Below are 21559 nucleotides of genomic sequence, written 5' to 3'. Positions count from 1 at the left end.
GCTTATACCACACGTCAGTATCTTTAGAGTTTGAGTGCTGCTTTTCCAGTTGAGACGGCGCGAAATGAACCAAGGGAAAATGCACGCAACACAAGAACTGACCTTGAACTCGCTATATTGTTGCAAGAGCCACCTTCAAATATTGTCTACGGATGGTCTCACAACGCGTAAAAAAATGCTACTTTAAGGTGTTCTTGCAATCAATTTTTTATTTGAATGTCAGGGCTCGTGTCGTGTCTGCTCTTAGTCCTTCTTCATTTTGCATCGTGTCTTGTGAATGCTGTCATACTTTTAATACTAATATTAGTAATAATAATAATATATTTTTTGATTTCGATGAATGTATTTTAGGAAAGAATACTGTAGGTGAAAGCTGCTTTCCAAAAGAGGCAGCTTGACGAGGGTCCACACCCACTTTTCAACACAACAGCAGTAGCTTATATACGTCAGCAGTGCCAACTCAAGTAGCATGCAACAAAACAAACAAATTCCAATAAAAATAAAAATAACAACAGTAATCACAATATTACAGCTGCAGAGAACGATGGAAAACATAAAACGTGTATTTCACACAAGTATATAGGTTTGTGTACAGTGGAAGAAATCTATGCCAGCATCCGCATATTCATTGAGCAGTGTACGCTATGTGACCTTTGCAGTGTGACATAGTGTGACCTATGCAGAGTAAGCTATCTTTGGGTTAGTTTATTTTGAAGGTTCTTATTTTACACGTTTTCTTATTTAGCGTAATAAACAATGTAATATTTGTCTGTGGCCTCGCTCCTGTTCGGCTCTGTGACTCTAGCGTTGAAACTTTTTTACTGTGTATTCCTGTTACAGAGACGCCGTGCCTTTCTTCTGTGCAGATTATCCCTAGTGACACAGACACCCCTGCGAAGCAGATGAATGTACTCGAGGAGGCCCAGAAAGAGTGCGAGGCAGACGACCGCAGCACCCAGTCTGCTGGTGAGTCTTCAGTTTCAGCAGCCCTAATCAATAGCTATTTGCCCTCCATCACGGCGTCTCTCATAATCATATGGTGTTTTGGGACGTTAAACTATACAAATAAATCAATCATTCATTCATTCAATCAATCAATCAATCAATCAATCAATCAATCAATAGCTGTTTGCTCTCCCTCGTAGCAACAAACAAACGTGCTCAAGTTGGCATTATTCTTATTCTTATTTTTAATCTTCTGATCTTGTCTTATCTTGAGTATATATATATATAGTGCGAGTGTTTCGGAAAAGGTCAAAGCAATTCATCGACGATTACGAGACCTCATGGCTAATGGTAATTCGAAGCGCAGCTGTTGAGGTGTATTGACTGCTCGAGAGGTTGAGGCGCGAATGCCTCACTAACCGGGAGACCGCGGTAGGCAGCTTGTAGGCACGTTCAACAATAGTCACCCCAGGCAGTCCTCCGTCAACGCAGCGCTTTACTTCCACGCCTGGTATTTGAGGACGGCCTCCACGCATACCTTAGTGATGATGCCGTCGGCAACAGCACGACGACGCCTACTACTGCAGTGCCATGAGGTCCCTAGGGTGCCGCAGGTGGCCCGCCTTGGAACATGTGCATAATGAAATATTGGGAGCCCAAACTAACGGGACGCAAATGAGGAGACCAACGAGCCAAGACTGAAGCTTGGTTTACGAAGAATAAACCAAGTTTCAGTCTGAGCTCGCTTGTATTCTCTCCTTTGCATCCCGTTAGTTTTGCGCTCCTTATATTTCATTATGAATATATACTAACTAGCCAGCTTCGCCTATCAACCCCTCGGGACATGTCGTCTCGCCACTGTCGTTCCCTCATCCACGCGCTCTTTTCGCTATCGCCATCTTTCATGCTCCGCTGCACTTTTCATTCGCTCTCCTTCGTCCTCGTTCGCTCTTTAGGTTACCACGACGACGACGCCTGTAGAGGGGCGCTGTGCTATAAAACATGCTCGTTTTGGGCCAACTTGCGCCCGTAAAGCTAGATGAAAAAATTTCAAAATCTACTTGGGGCATTCCACACAAGGAGGCCCTGTGTTTGTTTGTTTGTTTGTTTGTTTATTTGTTTGTTTGTTTGTTTGTTTGTTTGTTTGTTTGTTTGTTTCTTTGTTTCTTTGGTGCTGTAAATTCTGGAACATACCCACTCGAGGAGGATTGGGCGAAAAATTTGTAGTAATCTATATATGATAACTACACATGGATTGTCATCCTATTACTGAAACGTACAAAGAATGAGAAAAAGAAATTGCAAATGAAGTAAGAATAATAAAATGAAGAAGAATTACTAAAATGAGATGGGTGCTAATACCATATCGAAAGAAAAAAATTTTGAGCTGACCAGATAGTTCAGTTTTCCTTACTCAATCAAGATCGAATGTATGTCCCATATTTAATCATACTAACAATTAAGTCCCTAGAATTTTCGAGTATATATTGAAGCAGGCCTTATGTTGAAATACACTTGGCTTCTTGAATAAAATTACATACAGCATCAAATACATTTCTGTGGCAATGCCCCAAAATGGAGGAACCAAAACTTAGAACAGTTTTTTTTTTGTGGTTAAACTTAATCCTGCTGTCAAAAACGAAATAACCCGAAGCCTCTTCCTAATTAATGCATAGTTCCAACATGTTAGAAAATAATGCTCAATAGATTCTGTGTCTTCGCAGAATGGGCGCTGGGGAGATATGACCAAGGCACGTCTTTTCCTCCGAAGCCTCGTAGACCAATCTTTTTAAATTTCTAAGAAAATATTTGTGCCCTATATTGTCACGCACAACTTTGTAACATAAAAACCCGTCCTCAAGTCAATAATTAAACACCTAATTAACTTGTTCTTGTTAATTAGTCTCAACAGTACCATGTTATCTGCGGCAAAGTATTTCCACCTTGACATAGACTTCGTTTTCGAAAACGATAGGAGCCTTATTGTCATCGAACTTTGATAAACAATCTGTATTGCTTCAAAAATAAACACATGTGACCGCAAACATAGCTCCACAACGGGATATTTCCACTAGAGTATTTAAATTTGCAACCATCCTTATTATTTGGGTTCGGAATTAACTCCTCCTGCATAGTACCTGCCTTTTTAGTTCTGACATAATTGGCAGAGTTCTATCGTTGATTAAGTTTCGGCCATTCGCGATAACTGTAAATTTTATGCTACACGTCCGTCGCCTGCAAACTGCTGTATAAGTAACAATGGCGTACAGCAAATCTTTGCGCGTAAACGTACTCAAGTTCGAACGACGCCTGGAACGACCTCTTCGCTGTTGGTCAAAATGTGTGCACTTGTGCGAATGTTCTCGGCAATAACTGCTGGTGTTTTATGCGCTGAAACCTATATGTAATTATGAAGCGTGCCGTAAATGTAATTATGAAGATTTTATATTAATTGCGACTACCTGGGAAGAATGAGAATCCCCCAGTAGCAGCCGTATATGCAATGTCTACAAGCTAACCTTGTGCTTAGGTTATTTTTAAACGACAGAGTCTTATCGTGCGAAAAAAATTCACCCAAGCGTAAGGACGGCAGATAGGACCACGAGAAAAGTGTAAGCCCGTCCGGGGCAGAAACTCGGAGGATAACCAACCAGAGAAAACGCACGAAACGAAGTGGGTAGCACGAAAAACGACAGGTGTAACATTAATATACGGCGCGAACAGAGCGAAGCAGGAAGCAGGTATGTATAACCGATTTTCGAGTTGATATTAAAAGATAAAAGTGTATCTGGGCGGGTCACATAACAAGTGGGACGGATAGCCGATGTGTGCAAGATTGTACAGCAGCCGAGCGTGGCCGAGCTGGAAAGATGCAATTACTAAGTTCGCGGGTTGCAAATAGAATCAGCTGGTGCAGGGCAAATTGGAAATCACTCGGGGAAGCCCTCGTGATAAATACCTGTGATAAATACAAGTATAATCAACACGACCGTGACGACGGCGCAGAATAATGTCCACGCAGTCGGTGACGAGCCGACGCACTGGCATATAGTATTGACAATAGGAAAAAGAATGCTTCTTTGGGTCACCGCATGACCCGGATACGTCTTTCTATGGTCCTCGGTGTGCGTGTCAACCTTGATGACTATTCAGACTGATGCAGGTTTAGAAGAGGCAGTGCTATTTTATTTTGATAGCAATTCTATGGACAGTCTAGGCGGGCAGTTCCATTTCGTGTGAGGGCGTGAATACGCGCGCGCGTGCTTGTGTGTTTGTATGTGTCTATATGTGTGTTTGTGTGTTTGTATGTGTCTATATGTGTGTTTGTGTGTGTGAATGCGTACCTTATCCTAATGCATACCTTATCCAAATGCGTACCTTATCGCGTGAAAAGTGAACATGCCTACGTAAACACCTGTGGGAGGTGGGGTGTTCAGTGAGCAGATCATTCAGTTGGGAGTCACCTACGACATCCCATATAATCTTATGAAACGCGAAATTCCACATTTATAGAAGGTCAATCAGCGTTTGAAGCTGAGTATGGCATCACCTGTAGCGCAGAGTAACAAAAAGAAGTACCACTGCATGTGTGCCCATTCTGTAGACATCCTTCAACAAGTAAGCCTGTGTGCTGGAAACAACAATGAAAAGAATGTCAAGTGACAGTATAGTATTACGCCCTTGCAAACCAGTGTAACATGGAAAGTGAAAGCTAACGCTTGGCTCGTCCAGTGGCACGAGGCATCTTAACGAACCAAGCCGCCGATAGCTTTGACTACGCCCTCCTCCTAGATTGTGTAGCCTCTATGTGCCCGCACTCGTGAAGTGAGAACAAAACACCGTCCAAATGGGAAAACGCCATAATTTATGGTTAAAAGCAACGCGTTGAACCGCCCGCTTCCCTTCATCGGAGCAACGTAAAATAATGTGATCCAACTCTGCGCGTCACAAAAATGCAGTGCTTGCAGCTCCATTGGAGGGCCTCGTTCTCAATATGGGCACCATTTTGACGCTGCGCGTTCTGCCATGCTATTGTATAGCAGGATTCCTTCAATACACTTCCGAGTTTAGTCATTTCAAAGTGATCATCCTTTGATTTGTAGGAGTTGTTTGCGATGAGCGTGATTTGAGAAAAGCATGAACGCCGAATTTTTTCGCTAATAAAGACAGGCCAAGTGTCGATAAGCGATGTTGAACGATTAAAATGGCGGCCTGTGCTATTGGAGTTTTCGTGCTCGTACCCTGAGATCCAAAAGCAGATTTCATCAGCGTACATGTATATGAAAATTGTTTTCAGAGTAAGCAAGGAATATAAAACACTTTCTGGTGGGACGCTGAGGTAAACGCGTCGCTCTTCGCTCGTTAAATATGCGAGCTTAACCCGAACGCAATGATCTCTGAGAAATTCATGTACGAAATAAAGAGCATTTCCCTACACGCCCTTGGCTTGAAGTTCACTGACGATGGTTATCTGAGGCTCACATTTATATGCCTTGTATGTACATGAAGACTGCGAGTGTTGGTCAGTAAATAGTCCAAAGCACTGTCCGGGGCACTCAGTAGTGCACGAGCCAAATGCAGTCATACACGATGGACATCATCTTCTTGCTAAATCTTCCTAGCTATTCTTTTGTATAATAATCTTTCTATCAACTTACATGCATGATGTTAGTGATACCGGTCCATATGAGGCGAGGCTCGCAGGATCACTTTTCCGACTTTAAGATTGGCACCAAATCATGCTGTATTCCGTACAACAGGGATCTCCCCCATACCCGAAACATAATTGAACAGGTTCGAAAGAGCGCGTTTTTGCTTATAACAAGGTACCTTCTTTATCAGATACCGTTGATGTCGCCATCACCGGGCCAGTTCAAACAATAAGAAGCAGAGCGCAAAAAAAAGTATTTTGGTCATAGAAGTTCCTCAAGTGGCTTTAAAGAAGAAGGTAATTAATGTATAGTCGAGTCTCTTCTGATCCACGTTTTGGCGTCTCAGTCATTGTTGACGCAGCTGTCTAAAACTGGCCAGTCCTTCGCAGGCACGGCACTCCTGGTTCGGCGACTAAAATCGAGAACCGGCTCACATTTATACGCGGAGCAGAACGCATTTCGATAACTACGCTTGAAGTCACCTAATTGGAGCCCTGTGGACCCACCATGGTGTTTTGTGAATCTTGCTTGTTACTTCTGCATACCCCTAGCTGCCAGCAAAGCATGCCGTTCCAGCCGTTGAAGCAAAGCTTGTTGTGCTGGGTAACTTGGGCGCCATGTGCAGTGGCCACGTGAAACTTTACACTAACGGATCGTCGTGCACACAATCGGATGGCTACACAGCGGCTTTCTGTATGTCCTACCTTCGTGCGTCCGTGCTGGCCGGTAAATGCGGCCCTTTCTACCTAAAACGGTAGAAAGCGCCACAACTACCGCGGCTTTACGAAAATTGCGATCGTATTCTGTACGAGATGTGGTATTGCTGACGGACTCAAAGTCGGTGCTACAACGACTACATCGCTGTCTACCCCTAGAAAAGTTACCGAGACAATCTCTGGCACTCATTAAACCCCTGATAGACAAGAACTTCAATGTACAGTCGGAGAAAGAAAGAAAGAAAGAAAGAAAGAAAGAAGAAAAGAAAGAAAGAAAGAAATAAGAAATAAAGAAAGAAAGAAGGAAAGAAAGAAAGAAAGAAAGAAAGGAAGAAAGAAAGAAAGAAAGAAAGAAAGAAAGAAAGAAAGAAAGAAAGAAAGAAAGAAAGGAAGAAAGAAAGAAAGAAAGAAAGAAAGAAAGAAAGAAAGAAAGAAAGAAAGAAAAAAAAAGAATACAGTCGGTCAGTAATATACAGCTCCGCTTGCCCTTTTTTCCTGGTATAAGAATGCCAATAAATTGCTTTTGTTAGAGCTTAACTAATTAAATGTTGGTTGCTTTAACTGATATGCAGCTTCACACACGGCGATAACTAGCAAACGATGGTATAGAAATATTGGTTCAGACCCACGTATCTTCTTTTTTTCTTTCACACAGAAAAAATTTGTTTGAAATTGGGATGCAGTATTTTGAATCTTTTGCTTTAACGCACCGGGGCTCATTTAGCGATGTAAAAGCTGCAAGAGATAAGGAGCTAAGCAGAGTGAACGTATAATAATATACGATAAAAAATTCGCAGATTATAACATTCAGGAATAGGCCTGATGAGTTCCATATGTGGAGCCACTTTCAAAAAGAGAACTGTACTATGCGTCCTCATTCTTTTCCATTTGCCTACCCACACCTTAGAACATTAAAGGCACCATTTCTTCTCGACCGAGCTGTTCGTTCTACCGAATGGACGAAAAGCATTCTAAGAATAACGACGGAGAGGGGAAACTGCTCATCCGTCCATGCAGAAACTAATTATAAAATTCTTGTGCTGCTGAAGCGTGTCATCTTTAGCTATAGGAACTCATTTCTTCCTTTATTTTTTTCATTTTTTGTTTTTCTTTAGAATAGTCTGACGTACAGTTCACGAAGACATCTATTGATGAATAAAGCAGCTGCTGTTTTCGGTTTGACAACTTGTGTCTATATCAGTTCCAATCTATCAACAGGGCGAAGCTTCCACCTCAGTAAACACGAGACATTTTTGTATAGAATCGTTCTTGAATGTCGAGTATGTCGAACCTACCAAGCCGAGAGCGACTATACTGCCGTTAAAAAAATTTTCAGCATATCCACGAGGTGAATCATGACGAGTGGCGTGAAGCTCTCCACAGGAAAGTTAATCGCCCTAGTCAATCGTCAAACTAAAGACGTGAGAGACACTGTGTGCATATCTCGGCCTTGCGCGCTTTTCGCCTCGTCTTTGTCTTTCATCTAGGGACTCCGGGCTGCGAAAAAAGAGCACGCGTCGAGAGAAAGTGCCATTTATAAGGGCGGGCGATGCGAGCGCCGTGTGTCAACACGCCGTTTAATCAGCTTAAACAAGCGCCATCTGCCGTTCTAGTAGCGGCACGTATCACAGCATATCCACGGAGTGAATGATGATGAGTGGGGCGAAGTGCCCATAAGTCCATCCACGCTTCCGCCCATCCGTTCGTTCTTGCTTCCATCCGTGTGACCGTCCGTGCGTACGTCCGTCCGTGCTTCCATCTATGCCACCATCCATCCGTGCGAGTGCCCGTGCGTCCGTCCGTCAGTGCGTCCTTTTGTCCGTCTGTCAGTCTGTTCGTCCATGCGTCCGTCCGCCTGTCTATCTGTCTGTCCGTCCGTCTGTTCATCAATTCATCCATCCATCTATCCATCCATCTAGTGAACGCTACAAGTACCCCCATCTCGCATCTTTTCATAATATATTTATCATAAACAAGTACCGCCATCCAGCGGACATTCTATGGACTAAACAAAAGGTGGCTACTACTACAGACACAGGACGTACGACTCACGGCGTAAGGATTTTCACCCTAAAAAAGGAGTTATACAGTCACGCGGAACGGGAAGGCTTAGAAAGTGCGGTGCAGTGATTTGCCTGTACATCAGCGACGTTCGTGTTCACGGGCAAGAACGTGCTGGCGTTCCTAACTTGCAGCCTCATTGGCGTCCATGGCGGGAAAGGAAACCTTCATTTACGATGCAGTGTAACAACGCCTAGACCTGTTTCAAAGCCTGCTTTTGCCCGTGCCAGCGTGTGACTAGGAAGCCTACATGACCGGCTCTCAACGTGCGACTGTCAGATATGTTCTTCCGTTTTTGTTTTTGTTTTTTGTACAGCGTCTACTGACACAATCGTCCACTGATGCCACTGTATGAACGCGCAAGGGACGCTAAGGATTATAAGTCGCACTTGACGTTGCGAAGGGAGTGCGCAGGCCCGGCCGCTCGTCTATGTGCCACTGCGCAGTAGCACCATCGCCTTAGCTTTTAAAGACGATAGTATTTCTTGGTGTTATTCGACGGAAAAATTTTGGTCAGTCTGTCTGTACATTTGTTTGTTTGTCCGCCCTAACGCTACCTCAAACGGCATTAAACGGCTGACCTCATCCACAGCGCCCACCAGTATTGCTCAAGGTTTAACGTCCATAATTGTGCGATGGTCAATTGAAAAAGCAAATATTGCGCATATCTGAGGCGCCATAACAACATGTCTATGTTTTGTATGTCTGCCTTTACGCTAGAAGAAAACACACACAAAACACTCTAAAGACTGTCAAGGACGCACTGTAACGCGCTGCGCTGGCAGTGCAACGCGATGCTCAAAAAGGTGTTTTCAACGCTTTGCTACGACGGCACGGTGGTGGCACCTGCCCGTCGCTTTCCATTCTACACCTTATCACCTCCGTGACTGGCGCGCATCTTTCTCCACGGTCGCGCATGCCTTCGTTTTCGAAGATAACTGCCAGATGGCGCTCGTGTTTAACGTGCCTAGATGCGCTTGTTCGCTTCCGTTACACGCTCGAGGTACTCTAACGCAGCGCCTTCGGAATACTATTCACCGATTTTCTTGCGCAGAACACCAAATAAACGTTTTGTTCACTCTCTCCAGATGCAAGACTATCGTCTTTCGACGACATTTACAGTGTGGAATGTAGATTCGGGCAAATTTTTATCCTCGCCATCCTCGCCATCCTCGCGTCACTCCTCTTCGCCCTCTAAGCTCTTTCCCGCCCTATGCTAGACTACACGCGGCTATGATTTTTCGCCCTCGCAACCCCTTTTTCATCCTCATCAACGTCACTTTCGTCCTCAACCCCACTTCCCTTTTCCTCTGCTTTTTGTTAGACCATACTACTCATGGTTTCGCCATACTATGCTGGCTATGCTATGCGTTACTCTCTCACATATCATTCCTGTTCTCACCCTCACAGCATTCTGCATCCTTACTTTCTTTCCCGCCCCCTTCCTACACAATTGGCTATGCTATAGATGGCTATGTGTACATGGTTTTCCCTGCCTGATGCCACCATACACGGCTATGCTATGCTTTACCCTCTCCCGTAATTATTTCTTTCTTACTTACTCTCCATTACCTTTCTTGCCCTCTTACTATACGTTATTATGCATGATTACATCTGCGTTACGCTATATGTGATTTTGCTAAGTATATTCCTCTCTCCTCATCCTTACCTCATGCGTATCTCAATGGAACGCTTGCGTCTGTGGTTGTCTCACAGAACAAGTTTAAGATGCGGTGGTTCAGAGCCGCGAGAAGCGCGACACGATGTCCCAATATACCAAAACTTGGGAGTAACTCAGAACACCCACCTGAGCTCATTTACGAAGCGTGGCGGCTTGTCAGACAAAAATGTTGGTCAGCCTTCTTCATCCAAATTGTTTATTGTTGTGGTGGTGGATCCGTTTCTCCGAAATGTATCACTTCTCTCGGGTTTATGACCTTTTTTTTTTCAAACACTCCGAGTATAAAACATATCTTGGCGGACTTTCTTCGCTTTTATCTTGCTTTGGGGTTTACGGTGAGTGACTTAGGGCATCAACAGTCTAGTTTTCAGTTCTCCCGTGTTGCTGAAATGTGTACTAGCAATTCCCGAAGAGAAGTGCCCACCGATGAATCGGAAAGCCCACTGCACCCAAAAAAAGTATTCCACGGCCATCTGAGCCAACGGCCAACAACTTGTACCCGGTGTTAAACAAATTTCTGAGTACATGCATGGCAGTCATTTCGTTTTGCTGACAGGCCATAAGCCCCTGACGAGTTTGCTGAAACCAAGAAAAGCCATCGCTTCTATAGCCGGAGCCAGTGGCCACGGAAGCGATAGCTTTCTCGTGGTCGCTTCATAACTAGCAGCTGCGTCACAACAGTGCATGGGATATAAATATGGTTCGTGATGTTTTACGAGCAATATTGTAAACTGCACCGTAGTGGGGACATGGTATTATTTTTTACCACCCGAATTTCAACAGCTTGCTCATTCGTAAGTGTCCACGCTAAAGCCAAGCTTCAAGCCCACGTTCTCAATATCAGCAGTTTGACGCCGTTTTCGTCGTGCTACCACGGCCGCCCGCCCCATTGTGCGGTATCTCTGCTCAGCGAACACCAAATCAGAAAAATGGCAATGGAGGCAATCAGGGTTCTGCTGATGGTCTTGTTGTTTCATGTGTTACAACAGCTGTTCCCTTAGCAGTAGGCAAGTAAGCTGCGACTGACAGCCAGCCGTCGTTGCATTGGCAGCGTCATAATAGGAGCCGACAGATCTTTCCCGACGGTGTCGCTACTGATCCGTGAGAAATGCCCGATGCCCCGCATACCACCGCGTCGATTCACTGACTGTGGCAGTGCTGCCTGTGGAATTTTGTTTTTTACTAGTTGCAATTGTTATTGCTGGAGGGCGCTGCTGCCGGTTTTTACTTACACATAGTTTGTTTTCCCTTCACTGAGACCTTTAACACAATGTCTGCACACGCACAGGGTTAGATTTGTGTGTGAGTCTAGTTGTGTGCAGAGGTGCATTAGTCAACACCAGGGCTGGGCAGAGATACCCGAAAAAGTATTCCGGAATTCAGGTATCGAAATACACGCTCCGGAAGCCTAAAATGCAGATGCTGAAATACATTTGTAATTGACGTAACGGGATATTTCAGAGATACTTTTGCAAGAAGACTAAAAAAGTAATCCGGAATACAGATACAGCAATACAGATACCGAAATACTTTTTTCTATGTCAGGGACAATCATACTCCGTACACATGTTTGTTATGTGCAGTATAATATTTAAAATGCGCAGCGCATTGAAACTTCCAAATAAATTTGTTCATTATTTCACCACCGTACCTTGGGAGTCATTAATACATTGCAAATGAGGCTAATACTTCACATGATTGTTAAGAACGACATATTTAGAAATATCAGTTGCAATAGAAAGCTATGCTGTACGAGACCAAGAATGACTCGCATTCTACACCGAAATCGGGATAATTGGCGGCAACAGTGATAGCTATGCTAGAAGTATACCATAGTTCAAGCGAAGTGCTGGAACCATAAACAAATTAATCGAGACTAAACTTTTATTTAACACAAATGTGTTTAGCTTAAACGTTCGGCACGTCAATTGCACTTAAAGCGCCTGTTCACCACCCAGAGGTCGAAATTCAGTTGTGGTGGGGAAATAGTGCACGAGTGTACGACGAACACAGAGCCGTGACAATGTTTCAAAACGGTGCAGTAACAATAGCGGAGTTCGAAGCGTTTCGTTATCAAAATCGTGACTACCACACATTTCGCTCCCTCCTGCGCTTCGCTTCGCTAGTATCCTATGTCACGCCGCTTTGTCCTCTCGCCGAGCTTCCCTCCCAGGAACCCATGCTCCTCCCAATCTCGCGTGGCATACGTCATCGCTGACGCGCTGCTTGAAACACCGTCTACTTCCGGTTGTTGCGACTCCGGCATCCGAACTCCGTCATGCTTGTTGACGAACCGTGGCTGCAGTAATAGTTTCAGTATGGACCCTGCGTTGCGTACACGCCTTCAAATGATCGCCAACACGATGGACCCGAACGGGGACACGCCGTGCCCCGCACGTGTTGCACGTGCGCGGACAACACGACGAACAACAACAAGCACCACAGACAACTGCTTTCAGACTGACCGGAAGTCGTAGGCTCTTGCTCGACCAATCACAGCATATTTGGCTTGGCGCGTCAGTGAAGTGGCACGGTGCGTCACGGGGGAGGCCCGAAAGGCCCGTAAAGAAGGAGGGATTGTTTCTTGGAATTTGTGGCGCGGCGCTGGCGGCTTGTAACGCGGCCACGTCTAAAATGATTGATCGCGACGGCATTTCGCACATGATGCGCGCGTTTACATGAAATGCTTGAAAAAAAAAAATATCGGAGATGGTTCACGGACCCTTTCGGAAGCAGTAGCTCCTTAAATAGGCCATCATCTAGACATCATCGGTTCAGCCTCAACACAAGACTCGCGAACGAGAAATGCCGCTCTACAGCTGCAGAGGAGCATAAATTTGGGTTATAGCGGATACAATTCACATTGATACGGTGAGCGCAGTAAGTGTAGTGCGTCAGTAAACAATGACTAAATTGCGGAGTGGGTGTTCGCCGTGGTGGTCTAGTGGCTAAGGTACTCGGCTGCTGACCCTCAGGTCGCGGGATCGAATCCCGGCTGCGGCGGCTGCATTTCCGATGGAGGCGGAAATGTTGTAGGCCCGTGTGCTCAGATTTGGGTGCACTTTAAAGAACCCCAGGTGGTCGAAATTTCTGGAGCCGTTCACTACGGTGTCTCTCATAATCAAGTGGTGATTTTGGGACGTTAAACCCCCAAAATCAATCAATGCGGAGTGGGTGCTGCTGTACAGGGACCACCATCTTTACGAAAGTACGTTACCCGTTACAGTTACGAAATTGTAACGAGTACGTTACTGAACTATCAAAAAGCAATGTACTACCGCTAACGCAGTTACTTGTAACACGTTACAATGAACACTGGACGAACACAACGGTCAGCATGTGTCTCTAAGTAAAAAAAGAAAAGGAAGTAAGGCTCCTGATTTCCTTCCTGCCACTGTAATGGCGGCGCTTACTTCAACAGCCTTCTACTCAGTGGACTAGCGGTTCAGGCTAGTTGATTTCCAGTTTTGCTAAAGAGACCTTGCGCGAAGCAAAAGGGAAACACATAAACAATGAAGACGACCGCTTACTTCCAGTTGAAGGTTTAGTGTTTCCTAGAAACATAGAAAAAGCAAAAAAGAGAACGAACAAAACAAGGAATGCGAAAGGAAACGCGAAAAGACCTCCTTCCAATCGCCGAGTGGCCATTCTGGCGTTTTTCAGAAATGCTTTGGAGAAAGAAGTATATCGTTGATGGCGGACGGCACCGCACACCAAATTCTTTGGGGGGTTTGTGGCTTCCGCGATAAGCTCCGTTTTTTCAAATGGGTGCCGCAAAAAAAAAGGCGGGGCCGGAGAAGAAATTTCTTTTATTTATTTATTTGACTTACATGCACAAATACCCAAGGACACAGAGGAAAGAGGGAGAGCGCAAGCTGGCACCTGCCACCTGGAGGGGCACAACGCCTGCTCACTCTTTAGGGAGGAGGGAATAAACTGAGGAAACAAATATTGGAGACTAGAAAGAGGGAAGAAGATGAGGAATAAAAAAAACGACGTAGGCTTCGACGAGTAGGAGTAAAGAAACATGAATAAAAATAATAAAAAGGCATCTCTAAACGGGTGGCCAGGTCCGTTTGGCCCATAATTGTAAGGAGAGCTCAGTGGGCCTGGCCGCGGCGGGATGCACAACCGCTCTGAAAGAAAAAAAAACACTGTTCGTTCAATTGGCATGAGGGAACACGTTTTAAAAAATGACAGATCCCACGTACAGTGGTAATCGATGATATGCGAAGCACGAATGAGAAATGCTGATATGTCACTTTAAAATCAGCACTACGTTACGAGGTAGAGATAAATGATGCCGTAAATGACTTCCGTGTCACTATCATCATGTTTGGATTCGTCTTTTACCTTCGTCATCTATTCACGTCACCTGATACGAAATTTAGTATATGTGGAGCTAGCAAAATGGCCGCGAGCTAGCTATGAGCGTGTTACGTTGCCATGTCCTTACATAACACACGTGCCAGGATATATATATATATATATATATATATATATACATACATATATATATATATATATATATATATATATATATATATATATATATATATATATATATATATATATATATATATTGTAGGCATTTATTATGCGCTTCATCCTTATCTGAACAGCACTCAATCATCATCATATGTTCTGGCTGACAATCATCATCTTCTTGGAACGTGCGCTTCTTTCTCGGGTCCGTTGCGCTTGTTCGTTCCCGAGTTCACGACCAATAAACCTCGTTACAACTGAGTCGTCATACGTGGTGGAGGTGGATTGACGTTCCCAGTACCTCTCCTTACAATGCCTAATTGCTGGAGCTCCGTTCAGGCCGCCGCTTGGACCCTCTGTCCGCCAACATGTCTCAGAGTGAGTGGGTGGATGCCCTTTCTGCTCCCGTCTCTGCGCCGCAAGCCCCTCCTCTTTACATCGTAAACCACCAGCGTGACCCTCCGATGTTCGCTGGTCTCCGCGGCGAAGATGTGGAGGACTGGCTCGATAACTACGAGCGAGTAAGCGCAACTAATCACTGGGACGACTCTAACAAACTCCGCCGAGTATCGCTTTATCTCACGGGCGTTGCCGAGACATGGTTCTTGAACCATGAGATCGACCTCACCGACTGGCCTGCCTTCAAGCAGCAGCTTCGCCAAGTATTCGGCACGCCAGCCGTTCGATCAGCTCTAGCGAGGAGGGCCCTAGATACTCGCCAACAACATCCCGGCAAGTCATACACATCTTACATCGAGGATGTCCTTGCGCTTTGCCGGCGCGTCAATTCTTCGATGTCCGAGTCGGACAAACAGCGCCACATCCTGAAGGGCATCGGAAGCATTGCCTACAATGCCCTTGTTGCCCAGAATCCTTCCACTGTCACTGACATCGTCTCTACGTGTCAGCGTCTCGACGAACTTGATTCTGTTCGCCTTCAGCCGGGCAATAGGGAACACCGTACAGCAGACCGGGACCAGCGTGACATGATACGGGAGATCATACGAGAACTTGAATCAATGGGAATCTTACAACCTTCTCCATCTGTCACACAGCCTTCAAGCATGGCCCTCCGTGACATCGTAAGGGAGGAACTAACATCATTCACTGGTCCAGCCTACGTACAGCCACCTCCGCCTAGCCCTCCAACGTACGCGCAAGTTGCGGCCGCGCCTCCTCGCAACGTAAACTCTACTTCGCCGCTGCCATCATTCACGCCGGTTGCTGCTGCACCACCGGTCCACTTCCGGCCAATCCCACACGACCCTCTGTCTGTCCACTTGAGTGCGCTATCTCCCGGTGCGCCGAACGCCCTCTACTACCCGCCTTGGCGCCCGTCTCGCCCAACATGCTTTTACTGTGGATATCGTGGCCATATATCGCGCTTCTGCCGCAAGCGCCAGCAGGACGAGCGTCGCGGGTACGACATGCGCGAACGGGACTTTTCCAGTGGGTATTCTTACGCTCGGCGTTATTCATCTGGACAGCAGCGGTCTCCATCTCCGCCCGCGTCGACTGAGACACGGAACACTTACCGTTGTTAGGTTTGGCCTGGGGATTCGTCTCTCAATCCCTTCGGCGCCCGGTCTGACGGACGCTGTCAAGTATTTGAGTGATTATCCAGACCAGGCGGCGGGCAGAGGCGAGTCCCGTCCTTCAAGTGCGGACCCTTTGGTCGTCCCTTCGAGCAGCAGCGTGACTGATGACCTCGTCGACTCGTCGGGCGACAGGAGGGCTGGCGTGGCCGGCGCCGGAGCTGACCGAGGAGCGGCGCTCCCTTTTGATCCCCATTCACCAAGCCGACCGGCCGATTGCCTATGCTCGTCAGGCATTGTACGTGCTAGCCGGAGGGTGAGACGTCGTGTCGCCAAGACGCCGCTAACCATTCGAGAGAGGCCAACAGAGACAGCACCTTCCTGGAGGAGACCAACGGCCACCGCAAATTACCCCGCTAATTGAGCGAACAAAATCGGCGGACCCTTTGAAGTATGCTGCCAGGATCGTGGGAACTCTCGAGTGGCGGCACACACACGACGAGGAAGAGCCCTGCTGGCGCCACCAAAGTGCAGTGTTCACGTGGACCTTGCATGCTCGCCCCCCTCACCTGTGTGTGCGTGATGTTTATTGTGTTTATTGATGACATTTTGCATTACATCGAGTTCACTGTGCTTACCCGGTGCTCTCACCAGCTAATTCTAGGGTGGGACTTCCTATCTTCTTCTTCAGCCGCTATGTGTTGTGGTGAACGGATTCTGCACCTAACTAATACGGACTCCATGTTCGACGAAGGCGTCTACAAGCCACTACGCCTGTTCGCTCGCGAAGATCTCGAACTACCGCCACATCAAGAACAAATTGTGACCCTGATCTCTAAGGACATCGACCACGGTGACGTCTTGGTGTTTCCTTCGTCGACTTGCGTCGCAAAAGGCGTAGCCCTTGCATCAGGTGTCGTACGCTTTCACCATGGCTCCGCGCTCGTCATTGCTGCGAATGAAACGCCAGAGAAAGTTCTCCTGCCAGAGGGCACTGCAGTAGCCTGTGTTGTGGATGCTGAGCCTGTCAGCGTCACGCCTCTTAAACCTGCCTCTACCAACGACCGTTCTATGAGTAAGCCTGCCTCATCCTCTCCCTTCGCAGCTCTTATCAGTGATGACTTAACAGCTATCCAGGCGCAGCAGTTGCTTGCGTTATTAACGAAACACGCCGATTCTTTCGACACCTGCTCCTCAACGTTGGGCCGAACTACCACTGCAGCGCATCGCATTCAGATGGAGGGAACATCTATTGTACATCGCCGCCCGTACCGCGTGTCTCTCGCTGAGCGAAAAATCATCGAGGAAAACGTCGCTGACATGCTCCAACGAGAAATAATTCGTCCATCAGCTAGCCCTTGGTCATCCCCTGTTGTTTTGGTACGAAAAAAAGATGGCTCCGTGCGCTTTTGCGTTGATTACCGGGCACTTAACAACATCACACGCGAGGACGTATACCCCATGCCACGCATCGACAACGCCCTTGATTCACTGCAAGGCACCGAATACTTTTCAAGCCTTGATTTGCGTTCGGCATATTGGTAAATTCCCATGCACGATGACGACAAAGAAAAAACGGCATTTGTAACCCCCGATGGCCTATACGAATTTAACGTGATGCCTTTCGGGCTCTGCAATACGCCCGCGACGTTTGAACGCATGATCGACACCGTCCTGCGTGGTCTGAAATGGAAAACGTGTCTCTGCTACCTTGCTGACATTATCATCTTTTCATCAACGTTTTCTCAGCACCTGAGGCGCTTGGATGACGTCCTAACATGCCTCGCCGGTGCGGGTCTGCAGCTCAACACTAAGAAGTGCCGTTTCGCCACCAAATCCACCAAGGTTCTCGGTCATGTCGTCAGCAAGGACGGTATTCGCCCTGACCCCGAAAAGATCGCTGCCGTCCTTCGATTTACATGCTCACAAGACTTAAGGATTTGCGAAGTTTTATTGGCCTCGCATCATATTTTCGTCGCTTCATACGAAATTTCGCTTCAATAGCTGCGCCACTTCACAAACTACTTGCATCTAATGCACCCTTTTTGTGGTCCGAGGAATGTCAGTCGGCGTTTCACCTATTGAAGAAAGCTTTGACGTCAGAGCCTGTACTCTGCCATTTTGATGACACCGCCCCAACACTCCTGTATACCGACGCCAGCGGTTGCGGTATAGGTGCTGTTCTCCTCCAACGCGATAACTCTGGACGGGAAAGGGTCATCGCATATGCTAGCCGAGTGCTTACTTCTACTGAAAAAAACTATACCATCACTGAGCAGGAGTGCCTCGCTGTGGTTTGGTCCATACAAAAGTTCCGTCCTTATCTGTACGGCCGTCAATCCACCATCGTAACGGACCACCACGCCTTATGCTGGCTTTCTACAATGAAGAACTTGTCCGGACGCTTGGTTCGTTGGATTTTACGCATACAGGAGTATCAGTTTGAGATTATTTATAAATCGGGAGAAAAACATCAAGACGCCGATGCTCATTCTCGTTGCCCACTACCTACGGCGTCATTCGACACTCCAGCTGCCACCTCCAACGACACCAGTGCGGACGTGACTCCCACTTCTCTTGCCTTGCTCGCCTCGCTGTACCAACCGCCAATCGACGATGAACAACCCTTCAGTTCTCGCCAGCAGGCTGACCCGTATTGTCGGCGCATTACAGACCACCTCTCAGGAGCTACGCGTCCACCCAATGCACGCCTTCGTCGACAACCCGAGCACTTCAAATTTCAAGACGGTGTGCTGTATCGTCACATATATCATCCTGACGGCCAACGCTGGGTACCTGTTCTGCCACACGCTCTTCAACATCATGTACTTAACGCCTTTCATGACAATTTGACTGCTGGCCACCTAGGCTTTTACAAAACCTACGACCGCATTCGAAGCCGCTTTTATTGGCCTGGGATTTCTAGCAGCGTAGCAAAGTACGTGGGTTCCTGCTCTCCGTGCCAACTTCGCAAACTTCCGACATCTCCCCCGGCTGGTCAGTAACAGCCAATTACGTGCCCTACAACACCTTTCAAGGTCGTTGGTGTCGATCTTTATGGACCCCTTCCTGATACTGGTGCTGGAAATAGATGGATAGTCACCGCAGTAGACCATATGACACGCTATGCCGAGACAACTTCAGTAGCTACTGGTTCAGCATCGGAAGTTGCTGACTTCGTCCTTCAGGCCATAATACTACGTCATAGTGCTCCTCGTGTACTTCTAAGTGACCGTGGAAAGGTGTTCTTATCACAGCTTTTAGGTGAAGTTCTTCGCGTTTCTGGTACCACACACAAGATGGCGTCTTGCTACCATCCTCAAACAAACGGTCGGACCGAGAGATTTCATCGAACCCTTGCCGACATGATCGCCGCATACATTCAACCGGATCACAGAAACTGGGATAAACTTCTACCGTTCCTCACTTTCGCCTACAACACCGCTGTTCAGCGCACAACTGGCTACTCACCGTTTTATCTCGTTTCCGGACGTTCACCTACTTTCTTTATCGATGTTTCCTTCTTCACCAGCAATGGCCCTCCATCACCATTTTCTTGCGAAGAATACATTTCTCGCCTTGCCCAGTGCCGCCAGCGCGCTCGTATGAACACGGAAGCTACGCAACAAGCAAGGAAGGCCGTCTACGACACCTCTCATCGTGTGGTATCATTCCGACCGGGTGATGAGGTGCTGCTATTGACACCAATTCGCACACCTGGTCTCTGCGACAAGTTCCAGGCTCGATTCATCGGCCCATACGTTGTTTTAGAGCAGACTTCACCTGTCAACTATCGTGTGACGCTTCTTGTCGTGCCAACTGACCACCGTTACCGCAGCACCGAAATTGCACACGTTTCCCGCATGAAGCTTTTCACACGACGTTCCTCGTCACCTTGACTACCCGCCCGCAGCGGCCAGGCTGGCCGCTTCCACGGGGAGGGAATCAGTGTAGGCATCTATTATGCGCTTCATCCTCATCTGAACAGCAGTCAATCATCATCATATGTTCTGGCTGACAATCATCATCTTCTTGGAACGTGCGCTTCTTTTTCGGGTCCGTTGCGCTTGTTCGTTCCCGAGTTCACGACCAATAAACCTCGTTACAACCGAGTCGTCATAAAATATATATATATATATATATATATATATATATATATATATATATATATATATATATATATATATATATATATATATATATATATATATATGTGTGTGACGCTATGATGAATGGCAGACGTGGCCTGGCTATACGCCATGTTTATTCTACTCTCACTTCTTCCTTCTCTACTTCTACCAACCATCACTTCATACGTCACACGATTCCCCCTCCCCCCGAAAGAAAGCCTGGATTACGAACAATAAAAAGTGAACAAGGAGAGGTTAAAAAGTCACAAATGGCATAGTTCACAATTGGTTCTGTGCTCCATGGAAGTTCCGTAGACTTTCAGACTTCAGGCAAGAGTGCAGCAGTCCGGTTAACGCAGGAGTTCTGGTGGGCGAGGCTGGTGGTTGCGTCCTGGATAACACAAAAATGGTTTGGACGTGGAGATAAGGGTAATCACAGCTGGAATTCTTGTGAAGAACGAACGAGGTTCGAACATCTTGCAGAATTGACAGTTCCAATATTTTAGGCATCGAATTCCTCGTCGTGGGTGATACACAGGCCGTGCAAGCAGCTTGCGTGAGCGTTGATCGAGTTTGATTGGCCGCTGCCAGTGTTCCTGCCGGGTACAAGGCGTGCTTTTGTGGCTTTTGTGGCTTTTGGAGATTTTTCTATAGCGATGTCGCAGATGTTTTAATCGAAGGCACATTTTCAATGTCTGGTGGAGAATGTATCCACAACGATGGGCCTTTTCGCAATGTTCTTTGAGCCTTAAGAGTGGTTTCGATGAAGTTTTCTTTCGTCGCTGACAATGTTGAAGTATACGTTGACGTTGTAGTTTCTTGGTTTCGTCGACTTGCGTGTGGTGTGACAATGATCGTGGTGTGCCAGCATTCTTAGCAAGTCCTCCGCAGGCTTCTACAACGCCAACCAATGCTGCTGTCTCTGGCGCAAGACAATGTTGGAGGTTTTGTGCACTTGAATCTTCTGTATTTATAAACCGCTCATTGTTGTTGGTTGCCTGAATAGCACTTGTGTCATCAGAAGTCGCACCTGCGCTTTTGTTTTCAGTGTTGGCAGTGAGGTTGTATGCTGGATTGTCGTCGCGTCGATCTTGTGATTGATGAACACTCGACGCTTCTGCAGAACACTTTTCTTCACAAGATGCTGATTGTGAATGTTTCTGTTTCTGTGAAACTGCTGAACTGAATACTTTGAACAAATGAGATTCCTGTGAACATTCGTTGTCTGGGTTGAGTTCGTGCGGATTTACCAACTCGTCATGCGTAAATGCTACGATCTTGTGAGGTGCTTCATCAGGTTTATCAGTAAAGTTGATGACAGGAGATGGAACTGCCGAGCTGAATACTTTGAACG

General features: G+C 46.6%; 1 protein-coding gene across 9 annotated transcripts in view; it reads left to right on the top strand.

Moving 5' to 3' along the window:
* The window catches only part of LOC119184840 (parathyroid hormone/parathyroid hormone-related peptide receptor), a 288427-nt gene that overhangs the window by 148116 nt on the left and 118752 nt on the right, over positions 1–21559 (top strand). For all 9 annotated transcript variants that reach the window (XM_075891701.1, XM_075891693.1, XM_075891697.1 and 6 more), the window contains exon 2: positions 867–966. In XM_075891701.1, coding sequence (XP_075747816.1) covers positions 903–966 — 64 coding nt within the window. In that variant the 5' untranslated portion in view covers positions 867–902. The remainder of the gene's footprint in view (positions 1–866; positions 967–21559) is intronic.

The sequence above is a fragment of the Rhipicephalus microplus genome, chromosome 1, assembly GCF_043290135.1.
Source record: "Rhipicephalus microplus isolate Deutch F79 chromosome 1, USDA_Rmic, whole genome shotgun sequence".
In the NCBI taxonomy this organism is placed as follows: domain Eukaryota; kingdom Metazoa; phylum Arthropoda; class Arachnida; order Ixodida; family Ixodidae; genus Rhipicephalus; species Rhipicephalus microplus.
Note: the sequence above shows the minus strand (reverse complement) of the source record. Positions and strands in the feature narration are given on the sequence as shown.